Source organism: Synchiropus splendidus, chromosome 6, assembly GCF_027744825.2.
Source record: "Synchiropus splendidus isolate RoL2022-P1 chromosome 6, RoL_Sspl_1.0, whole genome shotgun sequence".
Lineage (NCBI taxonomy): Eukaryota > Metazoa > Chordata > Actinopteri > Syngnathiformes > Callionymidae > Synchiropus > Synchiropus splendidus.
The window spans coordinates 7,176,831-7,191,645 of NC_071339.1; the positions used below are offsets into that span (position 1 = coordinate 7,176,831).

The 14,815-nt window shown below is 41.3% G+C and overlaps 3 protein-coding genes across 3 annotated transcripts in view; 2 read left to right on the forward strand and 1 right to left on the reverse strand.

Annotated features, from left to right (window-relative positions):
* The first annotated feature begins 13 nt into the window (after positions 1–13).
* Positions 14–6,577, forward strand: utp3 (UTP3 small subunit processome component). Its single transcript, XM_053867867.1, has 16 exons — positions 14–339; positions 442–529; positions 1,685–1,741; positions 1,808–1,864; positions 1,941–2,082; positions 2,768–2,836; positions 2,916–3,037; positions 3,112–3,264; positions 3,782–3,853; positions 3,992–4,032; positions 4,809–4,905; positions 4,989–5,102; positions 5,168–5,298; positions 5,367–5,439; positions 6,154–6,261; positions 6,351–6,577. The coding sequence occupies exons 1-16, from the start codon at positions 323–325 to the stop codon at positions 6,438–6,440; spliced, it is 1,431 nt and encodes a 476-aa protein (XP_053723842.1). The 5' UTR covers positions 14–322; the 3' UTR covers positions 6,441–6,577.
* Positions 5,790–8,800, reverse strand: ppcs (phosphopantothenoylcysteine synthetase). Its single transcript, XM_053867869.1, has 4 exons — positions 8,718–8,800; positions 7,332–7,845; positions 7,152–7,255; positions 5,790–7,030 (listed from the first exon to the last, which is right to left on the reverse strand). Exons 2-4 carry the CDS (start codon positions 7,840–7,842, stop codon positions 6,707–6,709), a joined length of 939 nt encoding a protein of 312 aa, XP_053723844.1. The 5' UTR covers positions 7,843–7,845; positions 8,718–8,800; the 3' UTR covers positions 5,790–6,706.
* Positions 8,801–10,529: 1,729 nt separating this feature from the next.
* Positions 10,530–14,815, forward strand: part of foxj3 (forkhead box J3) — a 75,007-nt gene continuing 70,721 nt past the window's right edge. The window contains exon 1 of the mRNA XM_053866991.1: positions 10,530–10,810. The gene's annotated coding sequence lies outside the window, so the exon portion shown is untranslated. The remainder of the gene's footprint in view (positions 10,811–14,815) is intronic.

Genomic DNA, 14,815 nt, shown 5'->3' on the forward strand with positions numbered 1-14,815 from the left:
CGGTTATTGAAGTCAAACACTGAGAGATTGTTGGTTTCCATCGTTATTTTTGGTGAATAACGAAACAAATATAGCACACGTCGTGTAGTCCCGCGGACTAAAGGACAACACCGCATAAAATTGTATTTTAATTTAAATTTTTTGCGGCAGCCCAACTTCCACGCCGGGACAACAGGAGGCGACATTGAGGAGAATTACGATAGACGAGGAAGACAGGTCTCTCACATGTCGTACACGACCGTGCGGTTAAGTTGATTGAAATACATTTTAAAGATATACCCTCAGCAGTTTTGAATAGCATAAGTTCTTTTTACGCGTCAAAATGGTTCGCGAAAAAAGGTTGGTCTTGGTGCTCCCATAGTATTCGATTGTGTCGGTTTGTTGTAGGAAACGTGAACGTATCATGTGCCACTGTTGCTCATGTGTTGTGCTCTTTTCAAGGCGAATTAAACCCCCAAAGATACAAAAGGCTGCGCGATTTGATGAAGATGACCCGGCTTCCTACAACGACATGTCTGTACCTGACAAGGTAAGGACGTGGTTCTAATGTTTGTGCCTGCGACACGTATGCATCAAGCACTCACATTGATGGTAGATGGGTAGTGGAGAACGTTATCTTTAGTAGTTTGAGTAACATTGTGGAGATATAGATGGGATCAGATTATTTTGTGGTATGACAAGTCATTTTTATGAATTAACGTATTGTGCTGAAAGGCTCAACGAAGCATTTTTTTACGAAAAACATTCGTTAAATCATTTTAAATTGCATGAAACTCACCCGAGCCCCTTTTTGGGAATCTCCATCTCCAGTGTGCTTGTTTTTAACGAAGGTATACTCGTACACTTCAGCATCTTTGATGGTCCCTAACTTGTTCTTCTTCATCACTTTTTTTAATTCAACTACAGTGGTACCTCGGTTTTCGAACGTCCCAGAGTTCGAACAAAAATTTTGAGACTTTTTTGCTTCGGATTTCGAACGAAAATCCAGAACTCGAACGCCCCGGAAAAAACAACGCAACGCACACAACGTGCGGGGACCGATCAGCTGACCCACGACCCGCTTTGTTATTGTGTATAACACAGCCTCTGTATGCAGACGTGTCCCGTTAGCTACATTTACGGACTGTTTTTTCTTCATATTGAGGTGTAAAACCTTTCCTGTCTCCTGCACGGCTAGAGCTGGGACAGGGATTTGAACTTGGTTTATGACTTTGTCACAGCCAAACTGCACAGAAGCGCACATTCAGAGCTGGACACACACCGGGCACCTCTTCACTTCTGGAGAGACCTCACTCACTCGGCAACCCCTCCCACATGCAGCGGCCACACACATAGAGGAACAGCGCACCTGCAGCAGACACTCTACATTCACTCCTACAAAAGACTATTTTAAGGCTTTAACCTTAATGCTGCTAACGCATTATTTCTTTTTCCATTGATTGTAATGGGAAAAATCAATTCAGATTTCGAACAATTCGCTTCTCGAATGGCCTTCTAGAATGATTTGTGGTCGAGAACCAAGGTACCGCTGTATATCCAAATTCTTCTCCTTTTATCCAGACTACCTGTATGTCTCATTGTGGCCCTAACCGTGTCCCTTTATTGTATGAAATTGTATGTTGGTTTGATCCCAGTTTCTAATGCTACTGAGCTGCATTTTTAAAGTTTCCTCTCTCCTCTTCAGAAATCCTCGCAGTACACCAAAGACAAAATTGACGAGTTCCATGACCAAAAGATCGCGGTAATTATGTCTCCTTTGTGGTTGTCAAAAAGCTCCAGTTTTCCACTGATTCGTCTTTTGATGCAGAATCTTCTGGCTCGTGGAGTTCAAATGGAGAGCGACCTAGAAGAGCTGGATGATGAGGTGTGATGAACTCACTTTCACATGCTTGCTTTTTCTTATATACACTTGAATCTAATTGGAATGTTGGTGAATTTAGGAGGAGGTGATGGCCTTGGATGATTCGGAATCTGAGGAGGATGATGATGAAGAGGATGAGGAGGAGGAAGAGGAGGCGGAGGATGAGGAGGAGGAGGAAGGAACAGACATGGAGAGTGATATGGAGGGGAAGAAAGATGATGGTTTGTGTTCAGTTAACACAGCATGTATTTGACTTATCGGTGGGCCACATGAAATAATGGCAATACTGTAACATGCTAGTTCAATTACTGACCCAGTTGTAAATAATCCATTCATTTTTAACCACTTATACCTTTATTCAAAAGGTTTTTAAAAATACTTTAGTTATCCACATTGTGTTGCTGTCCCTGTGGGGACATTGTGAGGTTTCTCGTTGCCATAACCCTTTCCCCAGCTTCTCACCGTTAATTAAATATCCAAAACACATAGCTAACCTGAACCAGGACTCTGAACCAAACTGAAACTCTATTATAATCACCTGCTGATTTTGAAGTGTTTATCCTGTAATTGACGTTTGGGCCTGTGGGGACTGGGAAATGGTCCCCACGAAGACATATGGTCCACACGAGTATAGTATTTTGTCAAGAAATGGTCTGTACGTGACGTGTAAAAACAATCCCCCCATATATATAAACCATCCTCAAATTTAGGCTTCACCTTGTCAGGACCAGCAGAGTCCTAACTTAGTTATTCCTCCAGTCCTCATACAAATAGATAAACCAAACCCCCCCACACACAAACACAATCGTCACAGGAACCAAACGAGGACCTGATAGTTGCAGCGCTGCATATACTTTTCCAAGCTTTGATTCACAACACTGTCCTGAATGCTTTTGTCCTCCACAGATCTTCCTGATGAACTGGCCTGGGGCAACAAGAAGAAGATGTTCTATGACTCTGACTATGTTTCTGCCAGTATGTGTCATTATTTTTCCTTCTTTATCTGTTGATTGTCGCTTGCTTGAATGAGGTTTTGCTCACATTCCGTTTGTAGAGGGAAAAACACAGGAAGAGGTGGACGCTGAGGAAGAGGAGGAAGAGGAAGAGGCTAAGAAAATCCAAAAACGTCTTGCAGAGCATCTGTGTGAGGAGGACTATGACCTAAACCTTTTCCAGGTAATCTTGACCTGCTTCTTGATGTCATTGTTAAAGCTGGAGCTCACTTTTGTTCTTCCTTGTGCAAAACAAAGGAACTTTCTGCTGAGAAGACTGAAAAGAAACCAGCTGGGAAGGAGGAGAGGATCGTGAAAGACCTGAAACAGATGTCTCAAAAGGAGAAGTTGAAACTTTTGAAGAAGGAGTCGCCTGAGTTGCTCGAACTCATCGCTGACTTCAAGGCCAAGGTATATTTTGGTCTGGTGAGAATGAAGATTTGGATCGTGAGAGGACGCTTGTACATAGCTTGAATCCTCATAGTGCTACATCCACTAAAATGCTATCTGAACGTTTTTACTGTGATGGACTGATGAGATCATCCCACGTTTCAACTATTATTGAGAAAAGTTTAGTCTCATTTTCAAGACTAGTTTAGTAGTGAGCCTCATGCATTTCTAAGTCTGGTGCACCACTGACCTACCTACGGTGCAGACAGCACCACTGAACCCGCGGCTTATAGACCGCTCCGGCTTATGGATGAACAAGATCTATTTTCCGTCTTAAATTAAGTGGGTGGGTCTAATATTCTGATGCACTCTGAAGTCCTGAATTTACCACTCCATTACATTTTTTCATGCAACGTACATGAAAACTTAAATGTATTGTAGTTTGTCTTCTGAACTGTCCTCCACAGATTCAATAACATGATGTGATTATTAGCTTGGAGCTCCAACAATGTTTTGCTGAACTTTTCCAAATTTGCAGCTCACAGAACTGAAAGATGACATGCAACCACTAATGCAGAGGATTAAGGATGGAAGGATCGCTCCTGGGAAGGTGAGTCTTGTGTGTCTAAGGAAATTTGTGCTGCGTTTCAATGTTTTCACAAAAGGTGAGGCACTGCTGTAAGGGTGTAATTTTAATATTGATTTGTTTTTTGTTTTTTTCCCATGTTCATTTTTACTCCAAAAACAGGTTGCTGATTACCTGAAGATGAAGCAGCATCTTTACCTCAAGTAAGTTCATGAACGTTAACCCTTTAAGTGCCATAGTCGGAAAGCTGCAACTCATGTCATTAATAGGGCTGTCAATAAATTCAAATTTTTAATCTCTATTGATCGCACAAATGCTGAATTAACTCAAGATGAATAGCAAGTTAACCACACGTGATATATATGCTCTAAATGGCTAACAATATACTGCTGTTAGCATGTTGTTGATGTTGTTCTGAAGAATCTTCTTGACAGTATGTGATGTGTTGGGTTGTTGGAGTAAGCAAATGTTTTGCATGAGGAAAGCATTACTGGCCATTCTTGTATTGATGAAAACTTACTTTAATTTACATTTAGAACAGACACAAAATGTGTGATTAATTTGCCATAAATCACAAGTTAAGTTTGGTGTCAACAATTTTAATTTATAGACAGCACGAGTCATTGCTGTTTCTGAGTTATTGAGTAAATAGAGTTTAAAAACCGACAAGGGAGGACCGTCACAGAGAGCAAATTTGTCTGAGTGGCGCTGCTTCTGCTCGCAGTGACAGCGAGTCCGTTCACAGCGATGTCCCACTGAAACTCCAGGGATGTGGTGGAGCCACTGTCAAAACAGAACACTGCTTATTGGGAAATTGATAAAAGTGCAGAAATACCAGAGACAGAGGCTTCTAAAGCTGAAGAGGATTTTTCTCATTGGTATTTCTGCCCTGATCCCTAACCACTCGACATCACATCTAGGTAACGTTGTGACAGATAATGGGTCCCCTTTCATGTATTTGTTGTGTTTCTTTTCACAGTTACTGCACAAATATCAGCTTCTACTTGGTCCTGAAAGCAAAACGTATTCCTGCTCACAATCATCCTGTCATTGAACGACTGCTCACATACAGGAATGTAAGTCTTGAAGGTCAAGAAGTGACAGAAAAATCAGTTCGACAGAACTTTTGGCTTTCAATGTTCAAAATGACTGTTCACAGCTGATCAATGAGCTCAGGACGGTCGACGCTCGGATGGCCCCACTTCTGAGTTCCCTCCTGTCTAATGAAGATGACACCGTTTCTGGTGCTTCAGCTGCACAACTGGAAGAGGAGGTGAGGTCTTTATTTTATGTCAGTTCTGTTCAGTTTGGAGTTGTAACTGTGTGCTGTGGATGCAGGATTCTGGTGGATCTCAATTGGAGAAGGACGGGGATTCAGACTCGGACCTGGACGAAGAAGCAGCTTTGCGTTTCTACAGAGAAGTAGAAAAGAGACAGCAGTTGAAACGGAAGTCCAAAAACACTGATGGGTAAGAAAGAGTTTCTCAATATGTTCAACATCACTGGTGGAAAATGATGAAATACTTTTTGGTTGCAGAGTGGTGGAGACCCAGGAGGGAGAGCTGGAGGAAGAGCTGGATCCAGACGCTAAAAGAGGCATCACCTACCAGGTCAGCCATCGAGATTTGTTTCCTATTTTAATTTTCGTTAAAGTTAAATCCATAACTACGTCATTAAATAGCCTGTTACAGTTTCCATGTTCCAAAAGGAGACGTATTCAAGTGTGAGGGACTGGATTAGTTAGTATGGCTCTACTGAGGCCACTAACATTCCCAGTTGCCATGAGGTTTGGGTCACCTGTTTACCACACTGCCGTTCAGTCCAGCTCTGTTTCAGATGTGTGGTCATGTGGTTTAGGATTTAAAACCAGGTAACAAGGGCTATTCTACATCCTTGTGAAAGATCAGAAGTGTGGAGCCAGTTCACCCCGACATGCCATCGATTGGGTCCAGAGAAATGTAGCTCCCCGCTTGAGTCAAGTCATGGTTTGGACCTTTTTCTGTGGGCATTTGTTGGACTTTGTGGGTGGATTGGGCAGGTTCATTTGTCTTTTGAAATTGAAATCCAATTGGTACACAACTGTTGTTTTGTGTTTCATATTGGCACAACTTGACAAAGAGACCTGGAGACGGAGCTTGTGTTATATACTTTACCTTTATTACTTCATGCGTACCTCTTCATACAATAGACACCAAGTGCTTCCTTCCATCCTCAGAAAATCAAAATAGTACACCTCCATCCCTCACACCCCGCATGTACTTGAATGTTTATAGCAGATTAATATCATAAGCAGTTCTTAATTTCTACCTCGTTTTGCTCCTCAGATGGCCAAAAACAAGGGACTCACACCCAAGAGGAAGAAGATTGACCGTAACCCGAGAGCTAAATACAGAGAGAAGTTCAGACGAGCCAAGATTCGCAGAAAGGGACAGGTGGGCACTCATCTTATGATTCAATGGCACTACGAAGTTATGGCATGCAAGCTGGTTGTTGGAGATGACATTCGGGACTCGTTCGGCAGGTCCAAGAGGTTCGCCGAGAAGAGGCGAGATACAGCGGGGAGCAGTCTGGCATCCGTGCAGGCGTCAAGAAGAGCGTCAAACTCAAGTAACCCAACGGCTACCGGAGCTGTAGAGCACATCTTTGTTGATGCTTTGCGCTCTGTCGAGCAGATTTCTCCACAGGCAAGTCAGTCTGGCTGTTCTATATATATCTATACTGAAGGAGGAGTTCATACGGTGAATAAACTTTTTGAAAGTATTTGTTTCCATTTCGACTTTTTAAGGCAGAGAGGAAAAGCATGGCAACACTAATTTACAGTAACGTTGCACATGGAATTAGAAACCGTTAGCTTGGTCATGACTACAAACATTGCCATCACTGTTGCTGACCGATAAAGTGCTGGTGTGCGGCCGTCAGATTTTTCACGATTCTCTCTTCGATCTCCACCTCGTTCTTCACGTCTTCCTCCGTGAGATTCAGCTCCGCCTGAGTGTCAGACGTCACCACCACCACGTAACCCCGCCGGGAGTCCAGAACGTTGGCCACCACCGCCTGGTGCCTGTAGGTGGCCAGTGCCCGCCGAGCTTTTTCCAGCAGAATAGTCGGGTCTGTTTCCAGCTTGAAGGAAATGACGAAGGCTTGCGGCGCCCAGTCTTTGACCAGTGGAGACAGGATTTTGGGAACCATCTTCATGCTGAGCTGAAAGAGTAAAGGAGCGATGAATGATCTTTTTCTACAGAACTATTTCCCAAGTCAGGGATACAATCCCTGCATAAAAGTTAACAAACAAAAGGAACATTTTGACAGGATTTATTCTTACTTGAAGTGGTCCATTTGAAGATTGGATTTTGTGTTCTGGCATTTCTGAAGCTGGGATGTAAAAATCGGACACAGCTGCGGCCAAGTAGAACATGGCACGGGATCCTAAAATGTAGATGCAATCAGACAACAACCAGCATGGAGCAGGGAAGAGGCAGTTGAGCTTCTTATTCTCACCCACCAATGTTATTGAGAGCTTGAGCCGCCGCCTTCAGGAGGTGCAGATACTCTGACAGCGTACTGAATTCGACAGGAAGAAGAAGTCTTGCTTCCTTCACTTCCTGGTATCGTTTCAAGACTTGACCGATGTTTGGAAGCACCTGCTGGTTCACCAAGACGTCACCAGAGTTGGACTGCAGAGCGTCCAGCATGTTCACAGTGGAAAATATACGAGAGTATGGATAGAGGGAACGGTGTCTGTGCAGGAAGATGACTGCGTAACCACAGTTCATGAAATACTCTGCTGAGGCAGCTCCTCTGCGTCCGCTGCTGAAGTTATCAAGGAATCGAACGGTGCGAGACTCCAGTGGGACTTTTGTGCCTCCAGATGTGATGAGAACAACTTGGCGTCCAGCTTCTGCATGACACTTGGCAAAAGCAGCCATCTTCTCCTTCACGTCCTCCACATGCGAGGGGGCAGCAAACTCTTGAGCCAGTTTTCCATCAATAGACAATATTCTGGGCTCTGCCATGGCCTGGATGGGAGACGTTGGATTCTTTTAATGACCAATAACTGCACACAATTCAATCCAACCTACAAGTTGGCAAACATCTGAGACACAGAAACCCAATACTGTACATTCTGATTCAGAAATCCAGATGAAAAAGAATGTTGCAGCCACTATACAAGTCAAACAAGTTCTGGAGATGTTGGGTCCGATTGGAGGTCTCGGCCTGTGAGCAAGCCCTTGTGAAGAACCCGGAAAAAAAAATTATAAAATCAGTTAACACACACATACGAAATCTTAAACCATCAGCTCATGGTTACAGTGGTAAAAAAGATGTCCAGAAAATCTCAGATTTCTCTTTCCCTGGCCATGGCACACATTCAACGCATTATAAAGAAGGGTGTGGTACTGAATAGATCGATTACAAAAAAGAATAATAGCACAATTGCACATTCAGCTGTTCTATGTGGTCTGATTATGTTCACCAGTACATAAAACAATTGAGTATTTTAGCGTTATAATTAAAATATATATAAAAATAGAGTTGAATAACAGAGCACACCAGCTAGTTTCAAACAGTGATGTTATCGCGTTATTACTAATGTGTTTTTACTACGTTTCTTAAAGGAAAATTTCTCAATAACAGTCCTGTTTGTTCAGAAAATACTCTATCTAGCTTCACGGAGTACGAAGTGGGCATCATAGTTTACAAGAAACATATTTGCGCGTCCGTAACAGATGAACTATAAAACAGTTGTAATAAGTTGCACATATACATGCACAATACAACGCAATGTGTTAGTGCAGTTAAATGATCATTACCAGCAAAACAACTGTCACTCAAAACGACTGAGTTTCACACTTGTTTTAGTGGTATCTGTCATGCGGGAAAGTCTCACCAATGTCGGAGGCGAAAGTGTTGAGGGACAGAGCAGCAACTGAACACTAACTGCCTGGTGTCACCACGGAACGCTTCTTCTTCGTGCTTTAAAGCCGTGGAAGCCATGGAACATGCTCACTACTGCCCCTGTGTTAGAACGTGGTATTGTACAGCACTCGACATAATGTAAAAAGTTTTTACAGTCATTTTAACGCGTTAATTCGATTAATGAATTACGCCACAATTTAACGCGTGATAAAAATTAACGCAATTAATTATGAGTGTCAACGGTTCTTCATTTTGCCTCATTTAGAGGCGTGTTATACATCTATTATTCATTTTTGAATTGCTATATTGCTGTTTGTTTTACATTTTTGAGGACAGCTTTATTTTATTTATTTAACTGTATTGCTGTATTTGTTTTACATTTTTGAATAATGCACCTGGCCTGACTGGTTTGCGAATGAGCTTGACCTTTACTTTTGGATTTCATTTATGAAGCACAGTTCACCAATAAAAAATTGGATTTCAAATCTTCTCTTATTACTGTATTCAATTGATTAGTCATGCACTACAATTTTTTTATATCCTAGAGCTCAAATTCTTTATCAGGAGACCATTACCAGAAATTACATAAAAATGCGATTAATTCGATTAATTAATTACAAAATCCTGTAATTAATTCGATTAACTTTTTAGTCGACTGACAGCAATAGTAAAAACTGTTCATTTAAATTTTTGGAACCCCGTATTTTAACCGTAGTTTTTGCTGCCCAGACCTCAGACATTTCTTTCCTTTCTTCCTGAATCGCATTTGAAAATGCACTTCTTCGTAGTTTCCAATAGGAGGCACCATTGCCCCTTTTCATTGACTTCGTCTCTCAACCATGTAACGTCAGACTGTTGATCATTCACCTTACAATTTCGTCAGCGTGAGGACATATTAAAAAGTAGTTAAGATAAAGAAATACATGAATTAAATACAGATAAACATCGACCTTGGATGAGATGCGACCAAGCCAGGGAGACCACCAATGGTATTAATGGTATTAAATAAATCAAAAGGTCACTCGGACCATGCATTGGGCTCTATCATGAATAAAAAGATGACTTTAAATTTGAGCTTTCAAGCAGTGTTTATTAGACAAAAGCGGTCAATTTAAAAATATTGATGTGAAAGTGTCGTAGAAACACCCGGATTGTGTAATGCAGAGATATAATTCCGGACAGCAGACAGGTCCGGCTTCTGACACTTGGCAACTGATTAAAAGCTGAAATGAAAGATGAAAAAAATTGTGAAAAAAAAAAGTATCTGGAGAATCAATACATGAAACCTGCCCTTGAAACGTTGTGGTTAAAAGAAAAATATTTATATTGAAAATATTACATTTTGTTCAAAAGGTTTTTTCAATAAAAACAAAACAAAACATCGAATTTGTGCACCGTTTTGCCATGAACTGCAACAAACAAATATGAATAAATATATATTTAATAGAATGAAGGACCTTGTAGGGCGGTACGAGACACAAACACTCAATTAAATCCCCCAGTTGCACAATCGCAAGTACTCAAGCTTGAGTAATGACAGTGTCGCTTACAAAGTCATTTGACACTATTGTTGTCAACCGTCCTATTAAAGAAAACAGCTATTTTTGTGTGCAATCGTTTTGGTTATGCGTGGTGTAATAAGATTTTCAGGTGGCAAATAATGACCGTCGCTATTTTTTGTGGCGGCAGGCTCTGTGAGGACACAGGAGGGGCCCTTTGATGAGCGCAACGATCTGTGAGAAAGTAGATCCGGACAGTCTCGGGCAGGATTCCCGGATGTTGGCTCGGCCGCTCAGAGAAAATCAGACCGGAGAAGGCGGAGAGAAGCCGAGGAGGGACGCAGCGGAGGGACGCCACGGCACCGCAGGCAACACCGGCCAGAGCCACAGCTGCGCGTCAGTCTTTGCACCGGACATTAAACCACGAGAGCACAGGGCAGCTCCGGGGACCCCCCGGTTTCTGTACGGGAGAAAGTGTCTGGAAGGGGAGGCGCAGTTCCTCTCAAACTACCTTCAGGATTACAGAGCGCCGCCGCCGCCGCCGCCACTGGAGCTTTCACCCAGAGTAAGTGAGCTAACACGGGCATGAAGTTGAAGGTGGGCCCACGACATGGGTCATCACATTAGAGAGGCTGTTTTTCTCCAGTTTAGGGGGTGAAGCCCGGTGAACAGGCCCCGTAGCGGGGCGAGTGGGGACAGAGTTTCCCTCCAGCAGCGTGTGTGGTGTTGCTGTAACTCTCTCAAGTTGACAGCTCCGGCGCTAGCCTGCTAGCTCCATGGTGCAACCGGTGACAAGTGACAGGGCAACTTTGACAGTTAGCCAGTCTTGGTAGCCGGCTAACTTTAGCCGTGCTCTTTCCCAATTCAACACGACTCGCGTGTCGCCTTTACTTTTATCAAGCAAACGCATCAGGGACTCGTGGGTTTTGGAGCTATCGTTAGCTAGCCGTTGTCACAGCTGTTGCGATGTGTTTTCCCGTCTGTCAATCGAGTCTTTCTCTGGCGCTTCATAAATTCCTCACAAGAATGATCGCACTTGTATTCAAATTTGCTCAATGTAAAGCAGAAGGCGGCCAATGAGCGGCACAGTCAACAAGTGCAAGGCGTGCGTCAGGTGAATCGTTTTCCATATTTGATTTGACAGTCTCGATGCTGCTTCAGATTGTAACTCACAAACCAAAGGGCTTTTCAGGAACTAAACCATAGATCAAGTTTTGACATGGAATGGCATGTTACCACAATTAGACTTGACTAGACTGTGAAATAGATGTCAGAGAGTTAAGACAGTCAACAATTGAACTAAAAGTGAAGAAATTAAGATGAAAAATGAACTGTGATCCCAGTGTGATCTTGAATTTGAAACCTGCTGTTGACAACTATTTAACAAATGTGAGTAAAGGATGAATGAGGTCTGAAATACTCACTTTTAAATAAAAAAAAAAAATATTCCAACTAATATAAATTTGAAATAGGTTAATAAATCTTGGCTGAAGCCTTTTCAACTTTTGGTCCGAGGCATTCAGTATCTACACAAACATGGTAGGTCACTGATGGAATGGCTTCTTTTTCTTCCACAAACTGTGTTAAAATACAATCGTGTTGAAATTTAATTTACCCCCAAACCTCTGTTGTCTCTCACCCAAGGCAGCGGATGTGCAACTTCAACTGAGATGAGTTGAAGCATACAAACATCTATCAGAAAAGAAATCCATTCATTTAAGATCAGAAGGTTTTGTGCGCTGTAAATGATGATCAGTACATCAATATTTGGTTGATGCCTTTCACTCAGTATAACTTTGAATGTGTTATAGAATCAATAGAACTTGGGTATGACTCATAACCCATGAGGTGAACTGTATATAGCTTGTTGTTTCACATGGTTTCCACCTTGTACTACTTTTCCCTTCTACACCACCAATGTCTATGAAAACTGTCAGAGATTTTTTTTTAGAATTGTGCACAGGTGTGAATGGGTGTTTGTCTTGGTCTTGTAATAGATTGCAACCTGTCCAGAGGGAACCCCACCCCTTACTCAATGTCAGCTGGGATTGGCTCCAGCACCTTGTGACCTAGTTTAGCCCGAGCTGTTAAATATGAATGCGATACAGAGATCTCTGTGTGGTAAGCATGTCTCTAATAGTTAGAATAGTAATAGTCTCATAGTGATCATTAATCGCTATAATAACACATAACCAACTCCCTTAATTATCCAAACTAATCTCAGATACATTTACACTCTGACAAAATGCCCCTGTGTTGGTCAGCACCCACAATGAAAGGTCAGACTTGGTTCACTTGTAAATCACCCATCCTTTAAATAGCGTGGCTGTTTTTAGAAGACGGGATCGAGTCTGTCAGCTGTAGGTTTGTTTTTAAGTCATCCAGTTTTATAGAGCAAAACTAATGTGTGATGTTCGGAAATTATGTTTTTTTAGCTTTCATTTATTGTAAATATCCAGCTTTAACAATGTTTAACAAACCCAGGGCTCCTAACCATTGTCAAATGATTTCAATGTATTTTTATGGTTGTTGCTAAATGACGACATACGTCAGGAATGTCATTTATCTTGAAAAGCAGTTAAAAAAAATTGCCATTTCAAATGAGGGCAGATTTAAAAATGTATTTCATTCCTCTTAGCTGTTTGCTAATCTTATTTGAAGCTTGAGGGATCAGCTGTGATTGGTGGCCATGACATAGCCTTTTTTATTTGGTATTAAATTGAACTATGGTCAATGACCATATTCAAGAACATGTTGAGTCATAATTGAGCACTAACATTTGCAATAAAATGTGTATTGCGCTGTTTACCGACATTCACCACTTATTTGAGAGCTTTCTTTTCTTCTGGCGACTCCAGATGTTGTCGAATATGTATTTTCAATTTCTGAAAGTAGTTGGATGTACTGCATTTAATGTGACCACCAACTGCAGGATGTGAATTGTAGTTAAATCTAGTCCAAAGTGTTTTGGTTTTTTTGTCATTTAGCAATGTAGCATCCTGTAATTGCTACACAGAGTGGAAGTAGCATTTTCCTCTTTTTATTTTGCTAGCGCTTGGGGAAAGGCTCTAGATTGCTGCAATCTTTTTAAATATTGCATGCAGCAATATGAGCTGCAGCATGCTAATCGAAATGTGTTCCTTTGAGCGTTATTGTAGCATCTATCAAATGCTGTTGGATCACCGACTTTGTGGTTTAGTTGGTCTTCCTCTCGTCTCATTTTTGAAGATGCTGCGCCAGCTCAAACTGTGTGATCTTGTTTTTATGCATACTATTTAGGTTCTCTTAAGGAAGATGTGATGAAAATGCACATTGTATTTTAGATAACACAAATTTGTATTTTTTTTTAAAACTTGCTTAAAAAAATTGTAAAATCACCTGCAGCTTAAAAATCAAAACACAATGTTTATTCTCGCACAGGAGTTCATTTTTAAGGAGAGTCAAGTCAATAACAACTTTTGGTGTGTTTAAAATGTCTTGCATGTATGATAGGTTGCTTTCAAAAAAGTTAAACGTGTCAAATTTGTGTCATATAAACGTGAACATCAAGAACAAGGTGGTGTCATTCTGTTTCTTTTCAGACACTCTTTCATTATCTACCATCTGAATAATGAAAGCTGTATGGCAGCTTCCTCGTCAGTTCATTATCACCGTACCCGTTTACAAGTGTGAATGAGTTGAAGTGTTACTACACTTCTTGAGTGATGGTTTTTGCCTACAGGTGCTTCTGAGAAATGCTGTTGCTTGGTGTTGCAAAACGACTCATCTGTGTCACTCCTAAATCATCTTGCAGACTGATTATTTTACAGAAAAAAATCCCTTTCCTACTGGATGAAAATGCGAAGCGGCGTAATGAATCTATTCCGTTGTGGTGTAGCATCTGCATTTGAGATTGTCATCCTTTGCCTATGTGCGCTGTTGTTTAAATGATTATTTAAAGAATAAACCCTTGGTGGGGGTTTTGCAATAAAAATGAGCGTGATAGTTAGATGCCAGAATCTGGACTAATGCTGTTATGTTATTTAGAAGTCTAGTTCTTGAGTCTGAGTTCTTGAATGGAATTTACATTGGTTTTGTCGTTCTCTGTCTGTGTATATTTTTTTATGAATGAACTGAATGTCTGATTTGCATAGATGCGTAGGTCAGATATGAATGAATCGTGTCTTGAACTGTCAGTTGGGTTTGCATTATAAATATGAAATTGTTTTTGGGAATTGAAAAGATGATGGCATAACAATTTTGTTCCTGAATCCGCAGCAACATAACATCAAACTTCTTGAACATAAGATATTGAATTAGTGTCTGATTAAACCCACTCATTCCATGCATTTATTTTGGGTTCTTTGGTTCTTTGGTTTTTCCCGGAGCCGGTAAACCAACAATGTAAACCAGGCAGACGAATACTGCTCTGTCTACAGTGCACTCGATTTACACATCAGGTGTGTCATTGTTTTCCACTGGTTCTAAATAATATATAGTTTTGTGGAAATACTGTTTTTAATCGACTGTGTTGAATACATTTCAATCAAAGAAAACATTTACCTCTTCCAAGCAAGCCGTTTTTCGTTTT